Source organism: Petaurus breviceps, unplaced genomic scaffold (genome assembly GCF_028583685.1).
Source record: "Petaurus breviceps papuanus isolate PSGF00001 unplaced genomic scaffold, PetGlider_PUasm1.0 229, whole genome shotgun sequence".
NCBI classification, from domain to species: domain Eukaryota; kingdom Metazoa; phylum Chordata; class Mammalia; order Diprotodontia; family Petauridae; genus Petaurus; species Petaurus breviceps.
Genome location: NW_027185903.1, coordinates 29,652,363 through 29,674,677, shown reverse-complemented (window position 1 = coordinate 29,674,677; position 22,315 = coordinate 29,652,363). Strand labels below are relative to the sequence as shown.

Sequence of the window (22,315 nt, the reverse complement as noted above, 5' to 3'; positions counted from 1 at the left end):
ATTAATGCCATCCCTTGGTCAACTGCCCAAACGTCTAAATTTAAAACCATAAACTTAAATCATAATTAAATATGCAACTTGAAGTAATAACTGAGGCAAAAGATAGAGTAATATATTTCTGATTAAGTATTCCATCAGGCATTGCAAAAAAAATATGCTCTTTTCGTCATAAAAATATGCCATTTAGTAAAGTTTAGCCAAAGCAACAAAAAAAATTCAATTAGTTGGATGAGTGTAGCTCTTACCTGTAAAAACAAAATTTTATGTGGTAAATCACTGTTGTGCAAAACATCAACACTTGTAATGGAGCTATTATAATACACTGGTCATGAAATAAAGGTGGTCCAATATTCAACAGCATCAAAAAATTCACCAGATGACCCATGGACTTTGGAAAGTATCAATAAATGTCACCAAGTGGTAAGATTTTTAAGAGTTTAATTTTATTAAAAATATAGCAACATAATAGCAGCATCATTGGACATAGCTTTACTAGTACCATTTAATATTGGCTCTACCCACAAATATATACCACCCATGTAGCACATTATTTCTTTAGATGTTTAAATTTTAATCTCTCTGCTTTATAACCAAGAGAATCATGTAACAAGCATTATTTGATAAAACTAAATGAGATCAAAATGTGGGATATTATTTAACTGTTCAACTGAATTGATTGTATAAGCTACATAGTTAAGATCTAATAAAAAATAAACCACTATGAAAATTAAGGATTTCTCAAGCAGATCCTTCTCTGCTTCTTTCCCTAGCAGTTCATTATCCACTGGTAGCCTAAAACTGGTGCAAACCAACTTCATTAGTTCTAGATTCTCCAAGTGATTTCCAAGAATCTGGAAGTAATTGTTTATGCTTTAAAAGATGCCTTAGAGCTAGACTGGAGGGACCTAAAAACAATAAAGAATTAAGTTCTTCGTGCCTCAGAGGTGAAATGCATGCAAGATCATCCAAAATTTGGCAGTTTTTAATTTGAAAAATTATATCAGGGTAAGGCGACATGTAAAAATCAGAAGAGACCAAAAGCTAAAATTTATTTAAGTCATAAAAGTATCATATTTAAGACTGCTATAAATTGATAATAGAAATAAAATTCTAGGACAGAGAATTGAATTAGAATAAAATGGGAATAGATTTATTATGAGTTAACAAATCCAATCTAACTGAACATGGTCAAAAAGTCTAGCTGGTTTAGTGGCTTTTGCCTTAGGAATCATTTTTATTCCAGAGCAAGGGCACTTCACCAATGAAAATATTCTGCCCCTGAAAAGGACCTGTAAGGCAGGATGAGGCACATTTGTTGAATATGTTAAGAGATATTTAGATTTGTTATTCATGCTGAAGGTGCCTCTCTCCAGAACTGTCAATTCAGCACCTTTCAAGAACATTACATTATTTTTGAAGTATGAAAACAATCTGATTTTAAATTTTCAAATGTTATCAACAGATGAGTATAAAATAAGCCACTTTGAGTTGGCTCAACAGAATATAAGAATCTACTGAATGGAGGGATAGTGCAAAATAAAACTATGAAAACATGTAGGGAACATTTGACACCTAATCCTCCTACTTGAGATCCCACAGAACTAGAATCTTAAGTTAATGGTATTGAATTTATGAAAGATAAATTATTCAAATTTATGGTTTCAATTTTAAAAAGCACATCATAAAATGGCTTAGTTTCTACTACTAATTCAGTTGCTAAAAATCAATCCATACACACAAAATACTTCAATAGGCTAAAAAACAAAAACCCTTGCTGTTTGATTTCCACAGAAATAATTCATTAATTTATGAGTTCCTTCATTTGAAGACTAAACCCTATATTTGTGTCAGTGACTGTTGTTCATTCTAATCTAAAAAGATAGGTAACAGTTTGAAAAAAAAAAACATTAGATACTGATAGTTCTGGAAATGGTTAGCACCAGAGAAGAAAATCTCTTAATATCAAAAAGTATCTTAGATTATTGGTTACTTTAAAATACATGTTGAAATCCCAGTCTATAATATTCCCAACAATAGCAAAGTACTTTTAACTTCTCTAAGAAATGAATTCTGTAACACGGGGAAAAATTAAAACTACACAGAAAGCTTTACTATGAAGTTAATTTGCATCAGATAAAAAATTGTACTGGTTGAAAACTAGGTACACATTTTTTTTTTTTTAAGTTAAGAAACCCAGTTTATTTATTAAACCAAACTTAGGATGGACTGACTTGTTGCTTATCTGTTCAGTACGTAACACTGTTGAATAATAAGGCTTGCCAGAAGGCAAGGCATATGTATTATCTACTGTGGTCCCAGAAAAGAAGAATGGTTTGTTTAATTAAATTACAAGGAAATCTACAAATTAGAGAGGTATCAAATCTCAAAATGGTTGTCTCTAAACTCTTAATTCAAAATATTCCTGTCAAATGGGAAGCTAGAGAATGAGGTGATAAAATGGAAAACCAAGTCTTTAAGCAAAGTAAATTAAAATGCAATAGAGCAGTAATGCTGAAATGGAAAATATATGCTTTTAAGGACATGCCATCTCTGAATCCGGAAACCACTGTTATTAATCAGATTTTCTCACATCATTTAGGAAAATTATAATCTAATTTAACTTCCTAGAGCTCTTTGTTTAGGTTTGTAAATCATTTGCTGTTCATTTTCCAATTTAAAAAAAAATCAGTACTTTTGAATATTAAGATTATTTTAAAAGGTAAATACTAAGAAAAATCAGCAGCAGCAACTAAATTAATTTTAACTAAACCAAAGTTCATTTAACTGAGATCAGAGTTCAACCAAAAAACAGAGTCTTAAGTGACTGTTTCATAGACAGTCTATAAGAATGCATTTTTCAAATGAAAGGTCTCTACTAAACCAAGTAGAATTAGGGCAGGATATACTAAAATGCTCTTCTGAAATGCATAAACAAAAACTTCCCTCTAAAAACACTTGATTTTATTAGTGAAGTGGTAGTAAGGATAACAAAGATTCAAACAATGTTTGCTCTACACTAGTTACATATCATAAATAAGACAGTTGTTGCAAAACACACAATCCTCTGGTCTTTCCATCCACACAAGTTACTCTTTTATGAGAATAAGCTGTTTTACCAGCCAGCTGAATGTGGCTGAAGCATTAAAAATGACCATCTATACTTTACATAGTAAAGCATTTTACAAAGTTTTAATGTACACAGTGGCAAAAAACTATAATTCTGAACATGTGAAGAGTGATTAAGCAGCTTCATAATCAAACCAGGATTCATTACTTGAAATATGGGCAACTTTCCGTTCTCCACAAAACTTTAGTTTCAATAGTATTAACCATTAAAGGAAAATCAAATGAAAAGGAGGTAAGGAGCACGCTATTCAGCTTTCTAAATTTACAGAAGTAATTTTTCATGAGGTAAGGCAACTGAGTAAATTTGATTGTATTATGTTGCATTAACATAATTATACTTGATTTAATATTAGGAGCTAATTAAAAGGTATGACTTCTTGGGAAAATCTAACATGATGTAAGGAATTCTGAAAGCATGAGTTGAGCTTTTTGGAAAAAATCTTCATACATGTCATTCTCCAACATAAGTGCTTTCTTACAAAAAGCTGACCCCAAGAATGACTGACCTGTAGTTTAAACTCAAGTAAATGTAATCCTTTGGGGAAAAAAAAAGAAAAAGCCATACATACCTTTACCCCTTTCAGGTACAGTTTTTGCACATCACATAACCAGCATTAGAAAAAATGATTGCGAGGTAATGATTAAGGCCATCCAATGTAGAGAATTAAAGGGCTTCCTTTGATTTAGGCAAAATAAGAACATGCTTCACTTTCAGCTACAAGAATATAAAACCAATGGTCCCTAAGCTGTATTTTTGCTTCATGCTATAAACCTGTCCATAAAGACCTGACCTTTCTTGTATTAGGTGAACTAAGAAGCTGTTCTTCCATACTACTTGCACATTTCTCTATGTGGGTGGGTGTCATAGCTATCTAGGTTCAGTATGAACTGAGGACTAGCACATATAAAATACTAGAAAACACTAGAAGGCACTAAAGCTTCAGCTTGTGCTCCCATAGCCTGTTTTGAAAACCAGGTTTCCTTTTGTTAAGAACACCTATGCCATTTGCAGCTGACCAGACACAAAAATAAACTTCAAAATATTAACAAAGGTCAAAAGATATGCTCACTTTGGGAGGAAAAAAAATAAGCATATTAGTATTCAACATGGTTGCTTTTCCTTTGGAGGAATGGAACAGTTAGCATGCATCACTAAACTACTTTTTAAAAAATCCACACATTTAAGCAATTTTAATCTGAAAAAATATTTTAGATAAAGAACTGGTGTCCCAAATTGTGAGCAAATGAAAACCTATTGGTAGGCATTTAACACAATCACTGTAAAACCGTGAAGTAATGTCTTATTTCATTTACAGGGGTGTATTTATATATTTTGCACCATTTTCAAGCACATCATCAAACAATATATATTGAAATTAAAACAAAAAAGCAAAATACAAAATTCAACTAGCAATATTTGAACAGCCTCCAATACATTATCTTCCATTTTTCTGAGCATTGCAGATTCAGATCTTTGTAATGGTCCTTGGCAAACACTTAAATCATTTCAAAAATAGGTCAGCCATCATGGAAATGCATGGATTTTAGATGAGCCAGTTTGGATAACAACCCTTGTTTTCATAATGTCCATGCTTGGTTTCCTTTCTCTCTAGTAAGATGACTATAAAGTCATCTGACAACTGTAAGAGCTGTTCATACACATCGACATTCGATGGGACTGCTTTACTGTTGGCTTTTTAATGAAAGAATTAAAAGCTTTGGATTCCACTCTACAGTTTCATTTAGTGGGACACATCTATTGGCCCTATATCGTTTCTGCCTTGGCAGTAAGGTTTTCTTCATTTGGTTGGCAATTCCCATTCTGCTGTACTTTGTTTTCATCAGTCTTTGGAGTTTCTTTGTCATCATCTATTTTTTCACTTACTATATCCGGTACTTCGTTACTGTGTTCTTTCTCCTAGAATATTAAAAACACACATGTATTTTCAAGATTATCCATTTTTATCATTTTAACACATACATTTCGCAAATCAACTAAAAATGAACTTTCAACCAACTTCAAAAAAATTATAATACATTTTTAAAGTTGGTGGACAAACAAATCAGGCAATGGGGAGAAATGGTTAATACTGGAATAGAAACTAACTGCTGCTGATCAACTGGAAAAAGAGGTTAAGCCAGTTTTCAACTGCTTCAAGGAATCCAGAGAGAATTTGCAATCCAGAAGCCAAAGGAAAGAAACTAATATGGTGGGAAAGGAAGCTAGTATTTCTCATGATAAAGCCTGCTCTGGGCAAAAGGGGAGTGAAATGAAAAAGTAACAGAATAGGATGCCGTAAATTACTTTTCCCCAGAACTACTGCAAGCATTTTAGTTTCCTACCTACAATAGCATGAGCCTATGAGATAAAAAAGTTTATCACTGACATGATTTTAAAATATAATAATATTTTACCAATATTTTCAGAGTTAATATATTTCCAAAATACCTACCTTACAAACCTGGGAAAAGCTCAGTCAATTGTCAGAATGTGGCCTAACACTAAATGACATTTCTAATTCAACTAACTGGATTTTTTAATTTTACATTACTAAATCAATTATGTTCTGATTTTTCATCAGAATGACTACTAAAGTTTACTGAAGCAAATAAGTATTTTTAAAAAGAACTGAGTAGAAATAACATAGACCCAAAAATAAAAAATTTTTTTCTTATTTGTACGTGCTCCGAAAATGTTTTACTTTTATATCTACTATCTTCTTAAAAATGAGGCAGCTAAGTGGTTTAGTGGATAGAGCGCCAGTCTGGGGCCAGGAAGACTCTACTTTGGCCTCAGACACTTATTAGCTATGTGACCTTGGGCAAGTCACTTAACCCTGTTTGCCTCAGTTCCTCATCTGTAAAACAAGCTGGAGAAGGAAATGACAAACTACTCCAGTATCTTTACCAAGAAAACCCAAAAAGGAGTCATGAAGAGTCAGACACTACTAAAAACAAATAAACAACAATAATCTTTTAAAAATAGTTTGCAAATTCCACTTCAGATGTCATTCAATAAATACTTATTAAGCATCTACTGTGTGCAAAAGTTCATTTTATCTGCTCCCTTCAAAAGTCTATTTTAAAACTGACAAGAAAACATTTTTTTTTGTAGACTAAGTCATAAAGACATTATTGGTCATCATCAATGTTCATAAAGACATTACTGGTCATCATTAATGTAACTCTTTAAGTATCAGATGACTATGTTTACCTTCAATGTACTTGTGTTCTTTTCCAGTTTGTCTTTCACATCTTTGTCTTTAAAGCTCTTTTTCTTAGATGTTGAACGTTCTCTCTCTTTTCTTTCTATATTTTGGTCCTTTTCTTTTTCCTTCTTTTTATCCTTTTTATTTCTGCTTAAGAACATTGATCAAAACCATTAAGTTCTAAAAATGCTGAAATGACATTTTTGTGACACTATTATTCTTATTCAGTAGTCTCAAACACTAACACAAAAATTCCGTAAAATAATACCAACTGCTCCCATATGGTCATTATTTTTTTTTAAAACCATTTTAAAACGACAACTTTCTGTAAATCATCTGAGTGTTTAAAATAAAATAATTTTATGATTAATTTTAGTAAGTCTAAAAAATAAGATTATCATTTTTCTAGATTTGTGAAAAGGAAAACAAGTACTTTGTGTTCCCCCGGGGGAAAAAATATTCAAATTAGAGAAGAATAATAATATAGTACCAGGCAGAAGCTATGAAAGCAGCTTTCAGGACTCAAGCATTATCATCATAATCCTGAAACTGAATAGAGTAGGCCCAGAATTCACCTCTCCCCCCTATTCAATAAAGAAAAATCTGATCATTATGATCACAAGAATGGACAGAGGTCAAACATGCCTCTAAGGACAAATCAATAATAATGTGAGAAAATTAAAAATCAAACTACCTGTATGAGATTGTTAATGTAACTCTATGCATCAGAAATAGTGTTCCCTTTCTAAATGGCTGGTATTACTATTGATTCTAATGTTTTCATTCACTTGACTCTAAATAGAAAGACTTTTTAAAAATATCCTGTCTTTCTTTACAAATAATAATCTTTTAGGGACAATATCCCAATTTTCATGGCTTAACTCATATAACATATAATTAATAAATCTAAGTAAAATAACAGGTGAAAAATAAGAAACAGCAGCTCAAAAAAGGAACCCATATATTTGAAAATGCTCTTTGTAAGTTAAGTACATGTACAAAGAAAAGAAAAAACAAGTATTTCCTACACATCAACAAAAATTTAACCAAAACACACTACGTATTTTCAAACAATCCAGAGTTCAAAATGAAATGGGCTACCTGAAGATTAGTAAATAAATTATCTGCAGCATTGGTTATACTCCAATCAATGTACTGACCTATCTTGACCCTAAGAGACTGGTAGATAGGAAAATATGCCTCCCCTTTCCTCAACAGGGAGGTATACAGACTGTGTGGAAATATATATATATATATATATATATATATATATATATATATATCATCAGACATGGTCAATTAATTGGTTTATTTTGCTTAAAAATCTTCCTTTGTTACAAGAGAGACTTTGGTGGTAAGGGCACTGTGAAGCGCTAAGGTGAAAACAAAAAGCAGCAATGAAACATTTTTTAAAGCAGTCTTAAGTACAAGATTGTGAGTCAATAAGCTGGAATTCTATTTCTGAACTTGCCACTGTCTCTAAATTCATATTCTATCAGTGTATTTATTAACCTTATAATGACACCCTTAGACTAAAATGGGAAAGAATATGAAAGCACCAAGATAGACATATAAATGATTTCATTAGAGAAAAAAAGTTAATCTTATGTTGTTGCTGGGTCAGTTAATTCCCTCATCAAAGAAAGATTCTCCTTAATTTCCTTCAAGTCCCAGTTAAAATCCCACCTTCAATGAGAAGCCCTTCTCAAACCCTTTAATGCTAGTGCCTCCCCTTTATCTCCAATTTATCCTGTCTATGTGTGTGCATGTACACACACACATACACACGTATCGATATACATACAGACACACACACATCTCTTGTTTCCACCTATTTGTTTGAAGTCCCTCTATCAGACTGTGAATTCCTTAAGAGCAAGAACTGCTTGTTTTTACCTTTCTTTTCTATTTCTAGAGCTTAACACAGTGCTTGGCATATAGTAAACACTTAATAAATATATGCTGACTATTCACTAACTATCAAAGATGGCCCCAAAAAAGTAAGTCGACACTGAAAAGGCTGTGGGAAAAAAAAGGCATAGTAAAACACTTGGTAGAGAAAGCTGTGAATTGGTTCATCTTTCTTGGATAACAATGTGAAATTAGGCAAGAAAAGAGACTGAACTGTGTAATGCCATGCACAGAAGCTTTCCAAAAGAACTGCTACTGTGAACAGCTTTTTTTAAGGTTCTGATTACTCAGTATAGTGATCACTCTATTTCATAACAAAAGCAAAACATCCATGAAAAATCAAGATACAGCAGAATTCAAAATACAGCATTCACCATATTTCAACTTATCACAGAAAATCACAATATAATATTCACAACATAGTTTCAAATCAAAATAGTCACTCTTAAGTTAATTCAATCAGTCACTAAAGTCTTCCACTCTTGGGGCAAAGTCTTGATTAACTCAATTAGTCACTTATCAGTAGTCTCAAAATCTTCCACTCTTGGGGCAAAGTCTTGATTAACTCAATCAGTCACTAATCAGTAACTTGAGTCAAATAGTCAAAGTACTCAAATCAGTCACTTATTCAGCAAAATCTTACTAAGTATCATACACAAAACCCTTCACCCCTTAGGTCACTAGTAAACTATAATTCCATAATTACTCAGTACCCAAGGAGAGGTCTTTTCTTCATCTTGACTTGGGGCCTGTTCTCAGATTCCCTGGATCCCCTTCCATGGTCCCAGATTCTACCTGGATTCACCAGACTGTCACCTGGGGTTCAATGGCAGACAGCTCCCAATTCCTTGACCAGCTCTCTGGGTTGGTCCTGCTCCACACTGGTGTTCAGAGGGTCTGGTCCATGTCAGCTCCTTCACCATTTCTGCTCTGAGGAATTCAAGGCTCAACCAAGCCAAAAATGAACAAAGTCTCTGCATCCCAGTCATGCTTTAGTCACCTGGGCTCCTGGGCTCTGGGGCTTCTGGCTCCGGATTCCAGGCTCCTGTTCAGAAGAAGCTCCACCACCACAAGTTCTCAGGACCCAGTTCTCCATTCTTCTGTAGCTGTTCTGCCACCAGATCTTGGTCTCAAGGAAATTCTGACTGTGCCTCTCTGGGGCTTTTCTTATATACACAGTTATTACCTACTTCACTTCCTTCAGCCAGCTTCCTGTTATGTCAGTAACAAGGGGCAGGAGTTCATACCTTCTGTTCCCCCAATCAGAGGCTTGATCAGTTACTAAGTGCTAAGTACCTGCTACTTTTGCCAACACAAAAGGGATCTTCAAATTCAAAATTACATTACCATTACAAACTGCTAAAAACCTTTGACTCAGTACTGAAATGATCTCCCTTGGTAGGTCTGAGATAAACAAAGTTCCAAAATTGACAAAGAGCAGCAAAGAACTGGAAACAAAGTAGGTGTATACTGGAGAACAGCTGAGCCTGGATTATGAATGTAATGGAACACTTAGTGTAGTAAGAAATGATAGAGAAGTAGTTTTGGACTCAAGCAGTCTGGGTTCAATTCCTGCCACTGACACAAATTAACTATGATAGAGAAATAGTTTTGGACTCAAGCAGTCTGGGTTCAATTCCTGCCACTGACACAAATTAACTATACGACCGTGACAGGTCATTAAACCTCTCAATGTCCCAGGCAACTATCTAATTACCCAAGTTGGAAATGAGATGTTGACCTGTATCAATGATACAACCCAGTTTCCCTACATTCAGAGAAACACAGAAGTTCTAAATGAACTAGTATTACTTGTTGCAAAGTGAAATAATGAAAACCAGAAGAATTATGTATACCATGATTACAACAATGTAAATTACAGTATCACTAAAAAGAAGCCAAACTTTAAATGACACAAGTCAAAACTCTCTTGTGGACTAAAAAAAAATCATCTAGAGAACCAAAAATTAAATACATTTTCCTCTTCCTTGGCACAGAAACAAGGCAATACCATGGCAGAATGTTGTCTACAATGTTGGACATGATTGCTGTGGGCTATTTGGGCTTAACTGTTTTTCTTTGTTACATGAGAAGGTTCAAACTGGGGGTGGAGGAAACATCCAGAAGTGACTACTGCTAAAATTAAATATCAATAAAACATTTTTTTAACCCAATTAAATCAAAATAATGCTATTATATAAACTTACCTCCGGGGTGATGGAGACCGAGAAGACTTTCTTTTTAGGGTTTTTGATGTTTTTGGTGATTTAGAAGGACTTCTGCTCTTCCTCCTACGTCTTTCTCTGAAAATTCCAAGATTTGGGTATTTTAAAACTAGAAATAACAAACACCATTTAAAATACCAAACTAAAAAAAAAAAAAACTTGATCTAAGTGTGTTATATGCTCTCTAATTTGCTACATACATGATAAATTAAACAAATTTATGCCACAATGAGCATAATGGAAATAAGAAAACCAACTTTTTCTAAGTTTCTATTCAGAAGAGAAGAAAAATTATCTTTTTTTCTTGGTCTCCATTTGAGTAAGGAAAAATAACAGCAGTTATTTTAGATTTTCTCATAATAATTTCTTGCCTAGAATGTGTTGCTATTAAAATCATCTCTCATATTTACTTTTTTAAAAATTGTTTTTATCTTTTGCTTAGAATTGTCTTGATTTTCTTTTTCTTTTTTGGAGGGGGGAAGGTAGGGCAATTGGGGTTAAGTGACTTGCCCAAGGTCACATGGCTAGTAAGTGTGTCAAGTGTCTGAGGATAAATTTGAACTCAGGTCCTTATGATTCCAGGGCTGGTGCTCTATTCACTGCACCACCTTAGCCATCCCTCTCACATATACTTTTAAATTCTTGCTGCCCCCACTGTGGAAAAGTAACTTGAAAGAGACAAGGTAAGCTTTAAGAAAAACTTAAGCTCATTGGGAAAAAGAAATTACAAGTTGAACTTGAAAATTTTCCATAAGAATGAAAAATTCATTTCTTTTTGTTTGTTTTCCAGAAAACCTTCCCTTTTTCACCCCAAGAGATGTATCTGACCATCTTTATCTCTCCTTACAATTATTCTAGTAATAATCTAAAATTAATTATTTTTAGCAGCATAGTTGTTATTAAAACATGGTAAAATCTTACTTTTGAGTTGTGTCAAATTCAAAACATTCTTTTTTTTTTTTTTAAAGCAATTGGGGTTAAGTAACTTGCTCAAGGTTACACGGCCAGTTATTTCTGGGTGTGGTGCTAAGTATCTGAGCCCAGATTTGATCCCAGGTCATCCCGACTCTGGGGCCAGTGCTCTTACTCACTGCGCCACCTGGCCGCCCCTAAAACATTCTTGAGTAACAATGTGTTACTGCTTTAAAAATCAACAAATAATAGCATGATAAAGACTTCAAAACTAAAGCAAAAAGGGTCCACAACAATTTTAACAAGATTACACAAAGAAAAAAAAAATGAGTAATCTAAACTTGAATGGCAGGAGTTATTAATTTGGTAGCAGTTAATGTCTGAATATTTGTGAAAATGTAGAATACATCTTACGGCAGATTCTAAAAAACATATTTTAAAAGTATTTGAGTTCTACTCTGTGAATACAAGAATAGAACTCAAATGACAAATATGAATAATAGTTTTTGACCTCACTAAGCTTCTCAAAAACTAGCAAGAATTTCCTTCATTTATAACAGGAACAAAACATATAAAGTACTCCAAGAACATTAAATCACACGCAAATAATATCAAAAAATGAGGACTTCAAGATTGTGACAGATCACTCCTAATTTCACTGAAGACTCTATTCCCTTTATTTTAAAAAAATTCTTCTAATACCACACACTTCCTCTCTGAAGCCTTCCCTTGGTGAAAATGAAATGATAATTTCTGCCGAAATCCAATGTCATTCTCAGCATAGAAACAAGGGTGCTATTTTAATAGCATGAATAGTCATGAAATGTCACTGCAGACCCAATTTGTTTTCTAGTTCTGCTTTGCAGACCAATAGTAAGCACACTAGTCCATGGGATAAGAAACCGTCTGTTACAGCTGCATATGTGGAATCATGCACATAAGGATTAATAAATATTATTTGTTGATGGCAGTAAACAAAATTTATACTCAATAGAGTTGATGAGTCTTATTGCTATCAATTACACTTCCTTTACTGAACCTTTAAGGTCGGTGAATTACATAGCAAATAATTTATAGGACAAAAGGAGACATCCAATGTCAATCTTATCAATTATTAAACTGAAGTAAGATTTGAAGAAAATGTTAGTCAAAAATATTCAAAAGACAATTTTAAGAGCTTAAAATTTTTCCTGTATACTAAATAAATCAGGGCATTAAAGAAGTGAAATATCACTGAAAGACAGTAAGAAATTGAAGATTTTTAAGAGCTCTTCTAAAACTATATATAAGAGAAAAAGAAATTGGAAATTTTAAAGTTTTAGGCCATCAAGAACTGATGTGGCTAATTTTTTTTTTCAGTCCTAGTAGTTTTCTGACACCTGAGAGTCTTAAGTAACATATTTCATCCAAAAAGGGATAAAAGATACCCTTGCCACCCTTGAGAAGATTAAAAGCTGAGAAATAAGAGCAATATAAAACTAAACCAAACTCTTTGAAGGAACCACAACTTATTTTTACATCTTTTCCAATGTCTAATCAACAAAGGAAGAAAAGCAAAAAGTTCAGAAGAAAAAAAGATAATATATTAATTTGGTTAGTAGGAACATGCAAGGAAAAAAATTTAGGAAAGGTTTCATAAAGTAGGTGGTCTAATTATCCTTGGCTCTGAAAACTAGTCAGAATTTCAAAAGAGACAGAAGGGGCAATGAGGGGAGAAGGATACTCTAGTCAGAACATGAATAAAAGGGCAAAGAGTCAGAAAAATACAAGACTTTGTTTAAAAAGCACTTTGAAATAGATGCTAGGGTAATATAGTAAGTACTAGGAACTAAGGCTGGAAAGAAGGGTGGAGCCAAAGACTAGAAAACCTTCAATATTAAGCTAAGAAATTTTAAATTTATTATGTAGGCAATGAGAAATCATGGGAGGTTTCTGAACATAACAATGAAATAAGAGTTTTTCTCTTTATGTAGATTAAACTTTCTCAAAATTAAGACCATCTTATGATGTATTTAGAATGAAGAGAAATATAAGGGTTGAGACAATAGAGCAAAAGAGACTTAAAAAGAGTAGTGAGCAGGCACAGGGTTTTTGAAGTACTCTTTAGAATTAGAACAGCAGGGCTTGATAACTGATAGTTTATGGGAGAAGAAAGAAGTCAAAGATGCTTAAAAGTTTTGAGCCCAGTGACTTGAAATTGTTGATGATATAAACAAAAACATCTGAAAAATATGTATTTTAATATGAAAAAGATAAGCTTGATATTTGAGGTATCACAGGGATATCCAAGCATAACTACCCACTAGACAATTAGAAATGTGAGACTAGTTCTCAGGACATAAACTCATAAGAATGACTAGGGAGTTATCTATGATACAGAAGGTATATGTGGGATGTGTTTAAGACTGCTGGAGAGAATAGAATGAAACCAGCAGACTTCAGGTACAGGACCTTGACTAATTCTTACATTTCTAGGGAGGAGAAAAAGTAAACAAAGAAACAACTGTGAGAAAAAAGAACCAGGATTAAGCAGTGTCACAGAAGGGAAAAGAATATTTCAAAAAGAAAGTGATTAACAATGACAAGCAAGGGAGGAAAACAGAATGATTATCAAGTATGTATTTCCCTCCATCCTGTTCTCCCCATTTATCCTGCTCTCCCTTCTCTTTTTACCTTGTCCACGCAAGTGTTTTGCTTCTGATTTTTACTTCCCCCAAACTGCTATTTCTATACCCCACTGAGTGTGTATATTGTTCCCTCTTTTAGCCAATTCTGATGAGTAAGGTTTATGTACTCTATTCTCTGCTTCCCCCTCCACTGTAAAATCTCTTTCAGCCTCTTTTATGTCACATAACATATCCCATTCTACCTCTCCTTTCTCCTTCTTCCAGTGCCTTTTTTTCATACTTCAATTTTATTTTTTTAGATAGTCATACCATCACACTGAACTCATTGATGCCAAACACATTGAACCTCTGCTTTCTGTCTGTTTACTCCTTCTAACTGCCCTAATAATGAGAAAGATTTTAGGAGCTGTAAATATAATTTTCCCATGTAGGAATATAAACAGTTTAACCTTATCAAATCCCTATCCATATGATCTCTCTCTCCAATTTACCTTTTTTATGCTTCTTTTACATCTTGCATTTGAAAGTAAGATTTCCTATTCAGTTCTGGTCTTTTCAGCAAGAATGTTTTAAAGTCCTCTACTTCACTGAATGTCCATTCCTACCCCTCCCCCTTCCCTCGAAGATTATACTCAGTTTTGCTACGTGATTCTTGGTTGTAATCCTAGCTCTTCTGCCCTCCAGAATATCTTATTCCAAGCCCTCTGATGCTTTAATGTAGAAGCTGCTGAAACTTGTGTTATTTTGACATTTGAATTGTTTCTTTTTGGCTGCTTGCAGAATTTTCTCCTTGATCTGGGAGGTCTGGAATTTGGCTATAATATTCCTGGGAGTTTTCATTTTGGGATCTCTTTCAGGAGGTGATTGGTGAATTCTTTCAATTTCTATTTTACCCTTTCATTCTAGAATATCAGGGCAGTTTTCCTTAGTAATTTCTTAAAAAATGATGTCTAAGCTCTTTTTTTTTTTTTTTAAAGCAACTGGGGTTAAGTAACTTGCTCAAGGTTATATGGCCAGGTGTTTCTGGGTGTGGTGCTAAGTGTCTGAGCCCGGATTCGATCCCAGGTCATCCCAACTCTGGGGCCAGTGCTCTCACTCACTGTGCTACCTGGATGCCCCTGTCTAAGCTCTTTTAATCATGACTTTAAGGTAGTTCAATAATTCTTAAATTATCTCTCCTGGATCTTTTTTCCACATCAGTTATTTTTCCAATGAGATAGATCACTTTTCTATTTTTTCATTCTTTTGATTTTGATTTTTTCCTGATGTCTCATAAAGTTAGCAGCTGTCTACTTGCCCAATTCTAACTTTAAAGGAATTATCTTCATCGAGCTATTATACCTTCTTTTGCATTTGGTCAATTCTACTTTTTAAAGACCTCTTCTCTTAAGTGAATTTTTGTATATCTTTTTCCATTAGACCAATTCCACTTTTCAAGGCACCCTTCTCTTCATGGGTTTTTTGTGCCTCTTTTGCCATTTGACCTATTCTGTTTTTTAAGGTGTTATTTTCTTCAGGTTTTCCTCCTTTACTAAGCTGTTGATTCTTTTTTCATGGTTTTCTTGCATCACTAGCATTTTTCTTCCCAATTCTTTCTCTACCTCTCTTACCTGATTTTTAACATCCTTTTTGAGCTCTTCCATGGCTGAGACCAATTCCTATTTTTCTTTGGAAGCTTTGGATGCAGTAATTTTGTCTTTGTTGCTTCCTTTTTTTTTTTTTTGGAAGGCAATTGGCGTTAAGTGACTTGCCCAAGATCAGATGACTAGTTTTTGACTCCAGGGCTGGTGCTCTATTCACTGCGCCACCTAGTCGCCCCTGTTGCCTTCTTCTAAATGTATTTGGATCGTCCATGTCACCATAGTGACTTTCTATAGTCAGAGGTTCTGTTTGCTCATTCTATAGCCTATTTTTTTTTTTAAAGCAATCGGGGTTAAGTAACTTGCGCAAGGTTACACGGCCAGTTATTTCTGGGTGTGGTGCTAAGTATCTGAGCCCGGATTTGAACCCAGGTCATCCCGACACTGGAGCCGATGCTCTTACTTGATGAGCCACCTGGCCGCCCCTAAGCAATTGGGGTTAAGTAACTTGCTCAAGGTTTCTGGGTGGGTGCTAAGTGTCTGAGCCTGGATTCGATCCACAAGTCATCCCGACAGTGGAGCCAGTGCTCTTTCTCGCTGAGCTACCTGGCCACCCCTCTACAGCCTATTTCTTGACTTTAAACTCTATGCTAAAGTGTAGCTCTGCTTCCCAAGCAGAGGGGGCACTGTCCCAAGTTTCAGGTTTTTTGTGCAGCTGTTTTCAGAGGTAATTCTGGGAGTTTTTGGCTCCTCCAAGGTGGCATGATCTAGGGAGAGGTGTGTTTATTTCTCTCCTGTACCGGGCACTGGTTTGTGAACCACCACAACCTGAGCCAGGGTCCCTGCAGCAACAAACTCTGCTGGGCTAGTGTTCCTCCTTGCACTGGGATTTAGACCTAGGACTGTAAACCAGATCCAAGTATAGAGAATGCATGAGTCCTGCCCCTGTTGCCAGCAAAGGGAAGTCTGTAAACTTTCGTCTGACCCACTGTCTGATCCCCTTACCATCTGTGGGCCGAGAGGTCTGAAAATCGCTAATGTTGCCACTGATTGAGTCACCCCGAGGCCTGTTCCTGGTTTGCGGGGGTCTGGTCTGAGCTGGCACAGCCTGCACTGGATTGCACTCCTATCTCACCCTGATGTCTGCCGATCTTCTAAGTTGTTTTGGGCTGGAAAATTGTTTCACCCCATCTTTTTGTGGATTCTGCCACTCTAGAATTTGTTTAGTTATTATTTAAAGGTATTTGGGAGAGGTTCAGGAGAGAGCTCAGGCAAGTTCCTGCTTTTATTCTGCCATCTTGACTCTGATTCTCCATTATACTTTTTTTTTTAAATTAGAAGGTCACTATTGATATTTAAGACAGTATCTTCAGGAGAAACAAAAACTAGATCAAAATTGGGCTAAAGGGGAATGTAGACATTGAGACAATGGAAGTATAAAAATGTTTTGCTTCATTTTCTGTTCTAAGATACCCTATCACTTTAAAAGAGGCAGTCTGGCACAAGGGATAGAGAACCAGGCAGTGAAGCCAAGAAGATATGGGTTTAAGTCCTGCCTAATTTACATTATGTGACTCTAGCAGAGTCACTTAACTTCTCAGTGACCTACACAGCTTTCTACAACCTAGATCAATAAAGGCACTTTCCTATACCAATGAAAACAGAGGACACTGCAATCCCCTTTTTCTGTACTAAGGGATCCTATCACTTTAAAATTTCTGCATCTGAAAGAGTTTTTAAAAGCCAAGTGCTAAGAATTTCTACATAAACCTGGATAAAATTGTATTAATCAACTTTAAAATTATGTAGCAATAAGTCAAATAACAAGGGTAGGAGCTCTTCCTCTTTATTTGAAATTAGATAGAAAAAGACTTCTTTTTACTTAGTGAAAAAAGTGTCATGGGCAGAAAGGAAATAGTGAGACCATAATATTTTCTTCCCAAATTCTTTCTGACCCTACTCCTAAGCAGTTCCTTGTGGTCTCCAAGACAGGAAGACATAGGACTAAGAAAGAAGAGGAAAAGAGATACCACACATATCCCCATTAAAAATTAAAAAAAAAAAAAATCCTACATTTCAAATAATCTTAAAGAGCAAACAAAGAGGTGGTTACTGAATTAAATTTCAGAGTTCTAATATTAGTTCCAATCACTATTAAGATTGTGTCAGAATAAACCTTAACTTACATTTAGTATTTTACAGTTTACAAAGTACCGTTAATGGTCTTCCTCATATTATCTATTACACAATGTTGCTTTTCCTTAGGAAATGACTGTTATTTCAAAGAAAATTTTCCACTATAAACAAAACACTTGCTAAACTCAGACTAAATATATTGACTAATGCTAGTACAAGCAGATGATCAAATATCCTTTACTCCCTCTCCCTCTCAGTATTCTAGAGTATGAAATGCCACATAAACAAATGACACTGACACTTTGAACTGCTTTTTTTTGGCTGCAATTACTGGGGGGAGAAGGAAATGGAATATCAAGACGTTACTGGGGAGTAAAAAAGAAGACATTAGTAAAACATGTCATTTTTCAAAATAGCGCTTAACTAAATAAAGGAACTATCACTTAAAATGTTATCCTTTTATCTTGACTCCTTTCTAGCTCACAACTGAGACTGTGGCACCGTACTGCCACCTTGTGGCAGCAAACCTAAATAGCAACAATTCTCAGTAAGTAAATGAAGTCACCCTTTGAACCCACAATACTACTAGGTCTGTAAAGAGATCAAAGGAAAAGGACCTATATGTACAGAAATATTTAAAGAAGCTCTTTTTGTGGTGGCAAAGAATTGGAAATTGGGGGGATGCCCAACAAATGGGGAATGGGTAAACAAGTTGTGGCATGATTGTGAAGTAATACTTTTGTGCTGTAAGAAAGGATGAGCAGGATACTCTCAGAAAAAACGGGAAAGATTTACATGAACTGATACAAAGTAAAGTAGCAGAACCAGGAGAATTTGTACATAGTAACAAATATTGTATGATGATCAACTTAGCTATTCTCAGCAGTACAACAATCCAAGAGAATTCTTAAGGACTTATAAAGATGAAAAATACTTTCCACCTCCAGAGAAGAACTGATAGTCTGAACACAGGCTGAAGCATCCTTTTTTTAACTTTCTTTTTCTTGGTTTGGGGGAGATTTTTTTGGGTGGTCTGTATTTTCTTTTACAACATGGCTAACACGGAAATATGTTTTGCATGATGGCACATGTATAGTCTAAATCAAATTGCTTGTCTTTTCAGAGAGGGGGAAGAGGAAGGAAAAAATTTTGAAACTTAATTTTAATAAACAAATGTTAAATATTGTTTTTACATGCAACTGGAAAAAAAAATTTTTTAAGTAAATAATGCCTTAATGCTGAAAGGACAAAAGCAGCATGATGAAATCATTGGTGGTTCTTCCCAAAGAAGTTCTAAATAACCAGGTAAGTTTCAAAAATCCTAACTATGATGCTAACTAATAATACGTCCATAGAAAATTCAATTGACTTCTAAGGGCATCAACTATAAAATGACAAAGTTTCACTAGGTGAACTGACATTCCTTCTACTTCCAGGATTTTACAACTCTATGAAATTTATAAGGAAGATGGACCAGAATAATCTATGCCATTTTGATCTACACCAGAAACCATTTTGAAAAGGAAATACCATTCAATTTTTAGGGGAAAAAGCATTCACAAAATTAACTTTGCATTCTATGTCTAATACAAATAAGTAGTTAAGAACAAATTTTCATAGAGCTGCCAAGACTCTAAAACTAATCTGTCTAAATTACCTCCTTCTTCACTGGTCTAAATATACCATAAGATGGGATTATCTGATACTATAGATTCTCATGAAATAATAAACAGTGAAGGAGACGACCTTTCTGAGATTCTTTCTTGGAATTAAATTTATACTACTGTTTTCTACTTTTGCAGAATTTAACTCCATTCTCCTGAGGTAAAAATTATGTTTCAATTGGTCATCAACACAACTAAGAAACATCCCAGCAAAAAATTTAAATGTTAGCAAACCTGCTGGAACTACGAGATCTTCTGGACGCATTGTAACTTCTGGGGGGCGTTCTGGATTTCTTATCCTTCTTTCTTTTGTCATCTATCTCTCTGGCCTGCTCCTTGTCCTGCTCTTTTTCTTGATCTTTTTCCCGATCTCTCTCTCTGTCCTTTTCTCGATCTCTTTCTTTATTTTTACTCCGTTCCTTTTCCCTTTCTCTGTCTCTATCCCTTTCTTTTTCTCTCAGTCTTTCTTTTTCCTTGATCTTTTCTCGATTTTCTTTTTCTTTTTTCTTGTCCCTGTTATTAAAAAAAAGTAGAAAGAAAAAAAATCACTACAGAAATGTCTAACAAAAAGACACCTGGTACTCCCTTCTTTAACCAAATACATATACATATATATATGCAAATACAAAAAAAGGTCAATAATTAACCTACAACATTACATAACTGCACGTGTAGTAATCATTAAAATGCAACATAATCCACAAGTCTACAAAACTACTGAACAAGAACTAAGTTTGGTGGGAGCCAATTTTGGCAATGTCTGGAGTAACAGTAAAATAAGTTAAAATAGTATAAGGACTTTTGGACAGGGGGAGTTTTTTTGGTATAGAATCTCAAGCCTTGGGGATAAATGGGGATTTTCAATGTGAATTAATTATCAAACTGAACAGTGACCAACAGATGAGCAAGCAATCCGTACTGAGAGGGAGCGGTCTGTTTACAGAAGATCAATCTAAAGAACGCCATTTTATTTAACAGCACTTGACCCTAAGATGCTGGTAAGGAAATGAGATCTGGCCAGGGCAGAGAGGACAAGCATGTCTGCGTGGGGCAGTGATCTCAAGAATGACTGGCTACACCAGGCGCTCACACCAAAGAGTTCTTTTGTGACCCAGGGGCTATTTTGTGGGTGGGATCAGACAAAGCAAAGAAAATAGTCGAGTGCAAATCAATCATTGCAATCTATAACAAACCTAGGTATCTAAACTTATCAAAATGTTTCACTTCAAAATGGACAGGAAAACTTGTTACTAGTTTTAATTATCAAATTTATTATGTGGTAAAAAGTCATGTGGTCAAGGAAAACTAACTGGGAGCCATCTCCCAATGTCATCAGTACAAACCCATTTATAAGCGATTCTTGTTGGTGGAAGAAAAGGCAAATACAGTGTTAGTATGGAATTGCTGTTTCAACTTTGACTTAAGGAAAACAAACAGAAGACTAATTTCAGTCAAGAGTCTATTAGTTTGTTATATGAAATCTTTCTCTGGGAGGAAGACTGGGATGAATTCTGAGGAAAACTATAATGATACAAAAAACAAGGCATCAAAAACTTTTTTTATAAAAGAGTCTATTAAGTTAAAAATGTATAAAGGACTTCATCTAATTTTTTATTACTCAAAGTCTGCCTAAAGTAACCTTACAAAGTTTAAGTACATTTAGACTTTTCAAAAATATTTGTGCAAGCTCTTACACACTTTCTGGGGAAAAAAATGTGATCCACAATTCCCTCTATACTCACCGTGAACGTGAACGAGTCCTTGACTTCCGTCTCTCCTTAGACTTAGAACGTTTTTTGTAGGGACTCTTGGACCTACGCCTATCTTTTTGTCTTGAACGTGACCTGTTATGGGATCTGCTCCTACAGTGAAAAAACAACAGAAGATACTTGGACCCAATTTATGGCATCTCAAGAAGTTGGGAAAGGAAGTTTCTATTGCTTCTTGTAATTCCTAAAAAACATTTACTATCAAAAAATGAAATATCTTTCACCAAATTTCCTACTCATAGACAAAATATTTATTAATTCTGCTTTGGTTTAACAAATATAAAAACTGGCTAAAAAGTTCTTTTAAAATCAAGACATAGGGGCAGCTAGGTGGCACAGCAAGTAAAGCGCCGGCCCCAGAGTCAGGAGGACCCGAGAGTTCGGTTCCGGCCTCAGACACTTAACACCCACACACACACACAAAAACTAGCCGTGTAACCTTGGGCAAGTTACTTAACCCCAATTGCCTTCCAAAAAGGCAAAAAAAAAAAATCAAGACATAAATGTAAATAAAACTGAAAAAATTTTTCCAAAGTTTTACAATTAAGAATTTAAGTAGAGGAAAAAAAAAAATCAAGCTATGTTTGCATAAGGTGATTTTACGATGCTAACTATAAAGTTCAAACTTTCTCAAAATTAGTACAGTATCTCAGTGTTTAATTTGCCACTCAATCTTATATAAAATTTATGATTTTGAAGATATTTAAAATTTCAAACTAGAGTTCCATATATGTAGATAGAAAACAAGGTAAATGTTTGAAGTGCTTTGCAAACCTTAAATCGCTGTAACTGTTGACTATTATTAGCTATTACATATAACATATGCTTTCAGAAATACATTGATATTCAATAATCTACAGTTATAAAATACATAACTCATGTTTAATTTATGTCTTCTGAGTGAACTTGAAATTCAGCTGTGAACAATGGTAAATTAGTAAACTAAAGTTTGTGCAAATTTTCCCATTAGTCTAAATGACTTAAAAAATCTTTTTATCTTCATCTCAGTTCATCAATATTTAACGTTCAAAACTTCAATTATTCCAAGGCTTATTTTCATGTTAATACTAAAAACTGTCCATGATGTTGATTTCTTTTGAAGTTCTCAGCAGTAACCACTAAGTTTGGTAACAGGCATTAAGTCAAAACTGGTTAC

At 34.5% G+C, this 22,315-nt stretch overlaps 1 protein-coding gene across 5 annotated transcripts in view; it reads right to left on the bottom strand.

Annotated features, from left to right (window-relative positions):
- Positions 1 to 421: 421 nt before the first annotated feature.
- The window catches only part of SREK1 (splicing regulatory glutamic acid and lysine rich protein 1), a 55,255-nt gene continuing 33,361 nt past the window's right edge, over positions 422 to 22,315 (bottom strand). For 2 of the 5 annotated variants that reach the window (XM_069096438.1, XM_069096442.1), the window contains exons 8-12: positions 21,133 to 21,252; positions 19,625 to 19,903; positions 10,454 to 10,549; positions 6,341 to 6,485; positions 422 to 5,044 (exon numbers count right to left, since the gene is read on the bottom strand). In XM_069096438.1, coding sequence (XP_068952539.1) covers positions 4,892 to 5,044; positions 6,341 to 6,485; positions 10,454 to 10,549; positions 19,625 to 19,903; positions 21,133 to 21,252 — 793 coding nt within the window. In that variant the 3' untranslated portion in view covers positions 422 to 4,891. The remainder of the gene's footprint in view (positions 5,045 to 6,340; positions 6,486 to 10,453; positions 10,550 to 19,624; positions 19,904 to 21,132; positions 21,253 to 22,315) is intronic. The other 3 variants (XM_069096439.1, XM_069096440.1, XM_069096441.1) reach the window with 3 other exon arrangements.